Here is an 8026-nt window from a genome sequence, read left to right as displayed (position 1 = left end):
CTGAACTTTACCTCTGCCCGCTACATCAGGTTGTCGTTGCAGCGAATCAGAACGATGAATGCTGAGCTCATGACTCTGACAGAAGATACAGATCCATCTGTGACAAGACGGGTGAGGCTCAACACACAAACACAACTTTTCTTTTCCTTCATTATTATTATTATTTTTTTTTTTAGGAAACTTTAAATATCTTCAAGGAAAGTTATAAAAATTAGACTCTCATTAGTATTGTTTTAAATGAAGGTGTGGGTTAGGATGTAGCATCTCATAAGTGCTATTTAGTGGGTCAGCCCTTACAGTTCTCAGTCACACCTTAGGTTTTAATACTGGATATCCACAGTGAGAAATATCTGAAACAATGGCTTTTTGACAATGAAATACCAAATTCATCCAAAGGTAAGACACTAATATGTTTGATTTGATAAAATCCAAGCACACTAACTCAAGACTTACTAAAGCTGCTTAAATCTGGGATATAAATGATTTTTTAAAATCATTTTTAATTTGCCATCATTTATTGGTTATTTAAGAAATATTTTTATTCCAACAATGATCTTTCATTTAACCTAGGGTTATAGTGTTGACTGTTCCGCTGTATTCCTTTCTAAGAATAATCATTCCTCCACAGGACCGACATTGTTTTCACAGCAAAGAAAATAAAAATAATAAAAGATGGCAGGTTCTTTATTGTAACTATAACATTTCTTTCTGAGTCACAGTATTTTGCTGTTACCTTAGCAAACCAAAACCTTGCAGCTTCTTTCACTTAGATTGACGTGTAAAATACTTATTATTGTTCAGTCATCACCATATGTGGAGTTAAAGTTATTTTTATTAGTTCAGGATATCCTTTTTTCAAGTGTAAGCGAGGGGGTTCTTGCTCTCATACTGCTTCTTAATTGCTAATATGCTCATTAAAGCTGTAGTACTCATTATAACATGCTCCAGCACTTGCTCTCTCTCTCTTTCTCCCCGTCTTTAGTACTACTATTCCATTAAGGACATCTCAGTTGGAGGGATGTGCATCTGCTACGGCCACGCCAAAGCCTGTCCACTCAACACTGTTACAAAGGTAACATGCTTACAGTAGCTCTCAGTTTCTCTCTCTCGGTGCAGTGAACAATGCCAACAAGGTAATGGAGCTCCTCCATACTACCAAACAGGAGCAAAGAGTGCCCTCAGGCACCGGCTTTTTATTTACCGCCTTACATCAGACTTTCTGTGTGTGTGGGAGTGTGTGTCTCTGGCCGTCTGCGGGGGACACAGGTGACACAGTGAAGAGTTGCCTCCTATGTCACTTCAAACACATAGGAGTGTTTGATCCCAGACACCTGATCTTTCTCGCACACACACAGAGTCTTGTGTCCTTTACATGTCCTGAGGCTGAACCATGAAGTCCGACTCAGATGTGGCACTGGTATCTGGTCTCTTGGTGATGATGTCATTGACAATAAGTGATGTCACTGATGTATAAAGATCTCTAGTTTCTTCTCTATTCTCCAGTCACTACAGGCGATATCGAAGAGGCATTTTACACTGACTGAGAAAAAGCACAGCAAATATCTTTGACCATTGTTTTTGGTCTGATATAGTCACTGGGACCAGTCACATACTAACTGCTTATATTTTATATTTCAGCATTTTCCAACATACATTGGTTTCCTTAGTGTAAAATATTGGTAGGAAATATCCGCTGAGAATTTGCTCATAGTATATTACACTGAACATTTCTTCCATTTAATTTGATGTAGAAATTATGCCACTGTTGTGTGGTATTGCTTTAAAAAGGTTTTCTAGGTTGGTTTGATCACATGCTCAAACATCCAGGAGTTGGTTGTCATGTAAATCATATATGAACAAACTAGAGTTTTAGATTCAAGGTCAAGTATTCCAAGACCTGCGACAAAGGTCCGCGGCTGGACCTTTGTCGCTCCTGCTATCGGTTTCTCCTACTATCTCTCCTCTTTCCTGTCCACCTCTCTGAGAGTTACTATAAATAAAGGCTAAAACGCACCCCCCCAAAAAATGACTTAAAAATAATTTAAAGATCAGTGGACAGTTAAAGTGCATCTATTAGATTAATGTGTTTTAAACTTACAATAATGAATTTTTAATCCCTTTTCTATATAATTCACCAGGCCTACATGTGAACCTCATTCAGTGGCATTATATTTTTTTAAGAGATTATATCTAGTGCTCTGTTCCAACAATTCATTTAGCTTTTTATTTTGGTGTAAGTTCATCCATCCATGCAGTCCTGGGCAGACGTTCAGAAAGCAGAAAAGGTGGAGACCTACGAGATGATTTGCTGCTGATCGTCTACAGAGTGTTTGTTCGGATGCATGCTCAGCACAAAGGCAGCCTGGGGCCAGAGTTTGTAACATTGTGTCTCAGATAAAAGAGGCAATTTCAGTCATACCAACAAATCCAAACTTGTCTCTCGCTCAACTATTGTACTGCTCTCCTCAGTTAAACCTGGCACACACTCCACATCAACCAATTTACGGAGTTCTAAATTGAATTACTGAACCTTGAAGCTGGCAAATTTCCTGCTAACCTCTGTTTTGTGTTTAGTTCTGAAATTTTTTTGTCTCCTTGGAGAGCAATAGTGACCCCATTTGCTACCAACTGACAATGTGGAAAGTAAAGCTTTTTTCATTGCAGTTACAGTAGCTATAATATGAACACACGGTTGTTTGATAGGTTTTTAGTAGTGAGCTGTTGGCAGCCCTCCATTTTTACATTCAGGTGAATATTGTGATGTCAAGAAAATGTACTCACTCAGCCTCCCACAAGCACACTAACAACATCCAGTGGTGTAGTCGTGTGCCCCAGGTGTGGTCAGCATCTCTGTTACCGTAGGTGTAAGTACACATGTAAGGCCACAAGCTCAGAACCAGAAAAAGCAAAACTATATATTTCAGCTTGGTGATAAGTTGCTCTCTAATCCTGATGGCTATGGTGCTTTAATTATATCAGGAAGCTTTTCTGTTTTTTACTATGTTAGAATACAGGTTTGCAACCTGCACTTGGCCTGTAATCTAAGAAACTAGCATGTAGTTGAGAATGCAGTGCAAGCTCCTGAATGCATGTGGAATTGATCTAAATTAGTGTCAAGTCTGAGCCTGGCATTTGGTTATTTTTCTTTTACCAGGAACTTGATAGATTGTGCAGAAAAAAGTGGCTACACTGGGATTTAAATTCACTGATGACTCACATGGTTACTATGCTTAACACTCTTTGAAATCAGTTTCCAACTATCAGGAGATCTTTTTGCTCGTGTCTATTTAATTGACTGTCATTTTGACAGTTAATGCGTATCTTTTTGTATTTGCTGGTGAATGTGTGTGTGTAGAAGTTCACCTGTGAATGTCAACACAACACATGTGGGGAGAGCTGTGATCGCTGTTGCCCTGGTTACCACCAGCAGCCCTGGATGGCAGGAACTTTCCTCACTCGACATGTCTGCGAAGGTAAGATAAACTCATTACATGTCTAAATTATGCACAGCTACGCACAGGCAAACAGCGGCCCATCCACAACACAACATACTTATCCAGAAAACCGGAGGTTCCTTATCAAACTTTCACTGTTTGGAAGTGTTCTTGCAGAGTTCTTATGGTACTATAGGAGCCTGTGTTTACTGTAATGTAGCTGGCCACCCACACACCACATGTCAGTTTGGTAATATGCCTGTAGTAATACTACAGCACACCCACAACCTATAGGAAAACAGGCTTTACAGAACTGAACTGTGATGCAGCACACCTACAGTCATGGTCAAATAATTATGTCCAGTCCATTCTGTGTGGAATGTATCAGTTTTTTTTTTTTTTTGCTCCTTTTTGTTGTTCCACTGCAAGAAAAAAAGAAATGAACATGAGAACACCAAAGACTTTTGTGATTGCAACAATTTTCTGGGAGAAGTGGTGCGTTATCTAACAGAAATACAGAGGTGCCGGTTTTTTTGGCCATGACTGTACATTTACTTGTGTCTTGGATAAAAGACTGTGAAGCCATCAGAAGTCACTTTTGCATCCATTAATCTTCTTCAGCTACATAGCAGAAGAGCAGTGAGCGTAAGGGCTTCCACCTGTCATTGTAAAACTAGAGTTACAACATATCTTCATTTTATTTTACTCAGGCTATACCTTCTAAATCCTTGTTCTGCCTTGACAGCAACACAGCATGACTAAAACTTGATTTATGCTGCTGTGCTGAATCTATGCTGTAGGTATAACGTAGGTAATATGTAGCCTCATACCCTACGCCGTGGCCTGACGTGCACCTCTCCAGAAATGTAACTACATGTTGTGGTAACACAGACTGCAACAACTGTGATTGGTTGCATGGCATTTACTCGCTCATTTCTCTTAGCGGCCGGACAAGCACGGAGAATTTCCTCCGATGTCTGCTCTCTTATTTGCTCCTAGTTTTAACTACCACATGACCTGGTCAGTTTCAGTCACCATTGTTAGTAAATGGTGAAGAAGCGTAACACAGTGGTATAGAAACCCCATCGCCAGCCGGCGTTAGCTGATGCTAGGGATGGACAAGCTAAGCAAAGGGAACTACTTTTCTTTCTGAATGCCCAGCAGATAACATTGTGTGAACCTAAGGTACTCTCTTCAAAACAGGACTGGATGTTTTCTAAACTCCTATATACAAGAAGTAAATGGGTTTAAAAAAGATTGTTCTCTCTGCTTTGTGCTCACTATGTGGGTGAAGAAGTCCTATCCAATACATTAGTACAGTAGCAACTCTTTGTGTGTTTGTCTTTAGAGTGTAACTGCCATGGAAAGACAGAGGAGTGCTACTTCAATCACACAGTAGCAGACTTATCCCTCAGCCTGGACATCCTCGGCAAATACAGAGGAGGTGGAGTTTGTATCGGTTGCCGTGAGAACACAGCTGGCATCAACTGTCAGAGCTGTGTTGCTGGATACTACAGGCCTGCTGAGGTACAGTGTGTAGCAGTATGTCTGCGTACATCTCTGTGCCTTATCAGAAGTGAAAGGTACTGTAACTGTGTTTAAAAATATCTGCCTTCTTCACCTGGCCAGGTGAGTGCTGAGGATGACAACCCCTGCACCCCCTGTTTGTGTGACCCACATGGTTCTGTCAGCCTATCGTGTGTCGCAGACTCAAGCCAAGCTACGCCCAGTATGCATATATACTTTATTTTTGTCTGTCCTTATCGCTTGAAATATAAATAATTTCAGCTCCTCAGTAGGCACACATACCAAAGTTTAGAATGAATGCATGCACAAGTTTCATATTTTAATTCATTTTAAAGTGGTACTTCAGTGCCTCCAACAGTTCAGTGATTCAGTCCAGATAGATTTCCTCTGGGGTTGGGGTTCAAGTTCACCAGCATGCACAGACACTTCTGTTACTGGAATCCGAACAGAACAACTATTTATATTGGAGATAAATTTTCTCCTCTTTGTGTTTCTACTGGCTTTATGTCTAGCAAGTGGAGCTGAAACAAAGGTGCAGCCAAACAGACAATCCTTCTATTTTACTTGCACTGTTTTGTTTGTTTGTTTGTTTGTTTGTTTGTATTAAATGTGCACGTGTGTTTGTTGTTGATTGACAGCCCAGCCACCAGGGTCATGTCAGTGTAAGAAGGGTTTCAGGGGACTGAGGTGTGACAGGTGAGGACATGCACACAATGCAGAAGGACAGAGACACATTGTGACAGATGAACAGAACCTTTCAGCTGTTGTCTGTTCCAATTAATGTTTGGACATTGTCAGAAAATTTCTATTCTTTAATAACATCTTTCACCTGCTTTAATCTCCAAAAGAACTGAAGTCATCAAGAAAAGACTTGTTATTCCAAAAAATCAGTTAAAATCACAACATGTGCATCAAAAGAAATGCAGTCAAACAGTCTAACCTGTATATCTGTCAATAAGGTGCTTCATCTTAATTTGTTGATCAGTTCTCTTGTGTTATCATTACTTTTTATTGCTATCATTGCTTGTTGTATTATCTTCTTCCCCACTGCAACGATTCACCTTCCCTGTGGGTATCATTCAGTAATCTAATCTAAAAGCTGATACTTCTGCTCCAGACCAGGCCAGTGATATAAACATTAAAGCTTTAAAGCTTAGCTTTACAATCACTACTTTAATTGACTTTCTTCAGCTCATTTTCTCTGTTAATTAGGAAGTTTTCTTTGTATATTTTCTCAGAGACTGTACATACACACACGGGCCACTTTATTAGCTACACCAGTACAGTTGTATGCACTTCAGTGCAACACCTCTGCCTTGACATCTGTGTTTATGAAGCTCAAAATGTTTGTTTTTGTTGAAATTGTCCTAAATGTAAAAATGAAAGTATATGTTCATTATTGAGGTCACAGTTAAAGGTGGTGTTGTACTGGATTTCACTATATTGAGAGGTGTCTCTATGTTTTAGTCCTCCCCAGCTACATACATGAGAAGTCAGAATATTAGGAACACCTCTGAAGTGTTGCCTTGAATTGCATACAATTGTACAGTTGTACTTTATAAATTGGCTGGTGAGTGCATGTGCAAGGTCAAGTCTGTTTGCTGCAAACTGAAGCTTCAGTGACAGTTTGACCAGGATGGAGAGGTTGTTAGTAGAACTGACTCTTATGGGACAGCCTCTCTATAATACTCCTCACCTTCATCTTTATTATTGCTAATAAACACACTTGTCTCCAGGTGCGCCGTCGGTTATATGGGCTACCCGTCCTGTCAGCGCTGTAACTGCAGTGTGGAAGGGAGCTCCAACACTGACCCGTGTATATCACCCTGCGTGTGCAAGGTACACACACACACACACACTTGCATGCAAATAATGACAAGTACTTTGCGCTAACCTTTCTAGCTCTGTCATCATTATCATCACCACATTAACACTGCAATAACATGCCTTGTGCTCATAACATCAGTCCAAGGGCAGCCTATGAAATTTGCTGCGTCTTGATTCTCCTCTCTGTCTCTTTCTTTGTCTTTCTGTTATGTAGGAAAATGTGGAGGGAAAAAACTGCGACCGCTGTAAACTTGGATTTTACAATCTCCAAGGTGACAGTCGACGTGGCTGTGAAAAGTGTTCCTGTATGGGCGTCGCAAGTCAGTGTTCTGCCTCCATCTGGACCTACCACAGCGTAGGCAGCTTCTCACACACACACACACACACCTACACTTCCTCTCATTTGTTCATTTGATTTTTACATATAATAATATTTCTTTTCGCATTCCATCACATTAATTTAAGCAGCTCTGTTCAGCCATGTTCACCTAATATTTTTTCTCCTGAATCACAGTACCAGACACTCAAACAAACAGAACTGCACACATTTTCTGGAGTTCTTACTGTTATGGCCTTGTCATCCCAACATTTAAAACAGAGAAACCTTAGAGCAGTTTTTTTTTTCATATTGCTGTAATTAGCAGAAAGTCTTGGTAGTTTTTAGGTCCAACTTTGGTGACAGTTTAGACTTTTTTTTTTTTTTTTTAGCTCTAATAGTGCTGAACTCTGAACGAAAGGACAGCCAGACAGCTGGAAACAGAAGAAGCTATTATGGCCTGTTATTGTTGTTGTGCTGCATCTACAGTTTTGCTTAACCTTGTTCTGCTGAAGTATACACCAGTCAGCTATTACATTATGACCACCTGCCTAAGACTTGTACACAGGAGTCAGTGTGGCAGTTTGTTGGCACTTGTCACTGTTGTTTTGATTACCCAAAATACTGCATGTTCTTTAGAAGATTAACTGTTCTTCCACACTAGTGCAGCAGTGTAATAAATATCCTTAAGGCACAGAACACATATGACCCAAGATGCACCCAAGATCAACATTGATACAATGAATGCAGCCCAAGCTTTAACAACAGGAAGCTTTAAGGGAATCTGGAAGTTGATAAAACTGAGTCCCTGTTCTATCAACGTGCAATAGTAAGTACAGTAGGATATCACTGGCCAACTAAAAATTTACCAGAGGAGATGTGGATGGAGCACAGTGGAGGTGTGAGAGAGGGGGAGACGAAT

At 40.1% G+C, this 8026-nt stretch overlaps 1 protein-coding gene across 1 annotated transcript in view; it reads left to right on the top strand.

Annotated features, from left to right (window-relative positions):
* The window catches only part of lama2 (laminin, alpha 2), a 167979-nt gene that overhangs the window by 45101 nt on the left and 114852 nt on the right, over nucleotides 1-8026 (top strand). The window contains 8 exon segments of the mRNA XM_020603945.1: nucleotides 1-111; nucleotides 983-1072; nucleotides 3356-3473; nucleotides 4783-4961; nucleotides 5064-5163; nucleotides 5600-5657; nucleotides 6698-6800; nucleotides 7003-7143. The exon segment at nucleotides 1-111 is cut by the window's left edge and continues 78 nt beyond it. Of these exon segments, the coding sequence (XP_020459601.1) occupies nucleotides 1-111; nucleotides 983-1072; nucleotides 3356-3473; nucleotides 4783-4961; nucleotides 5064-5163; nucleotides 5600-5657; nucleotides 6698-6800; nucleotides 7003-7143 (900 nt within the window).

This window comes from Monopterus albus, unplaced genomic scaffold (genome assembly GCF_001952655.1).
Source record: "Monopterus albus unplaced genomic scaffold, M_albus_1.0 scaffold63.1, whole genome shotgun sequence".
In the NCBI taxonomy this organism is placed as follows: domain Eukaryota; kingdom Metazoa; phylum Chordata; class Actinopteri; order Synbranchiformes; family Synbranchidae; genus Monopterus; species Monopterus albus.
Note: the sequence above shows the minus strand (reverse complement) of the source record. Positions and strands in the feature narration are given on the sequence as shown.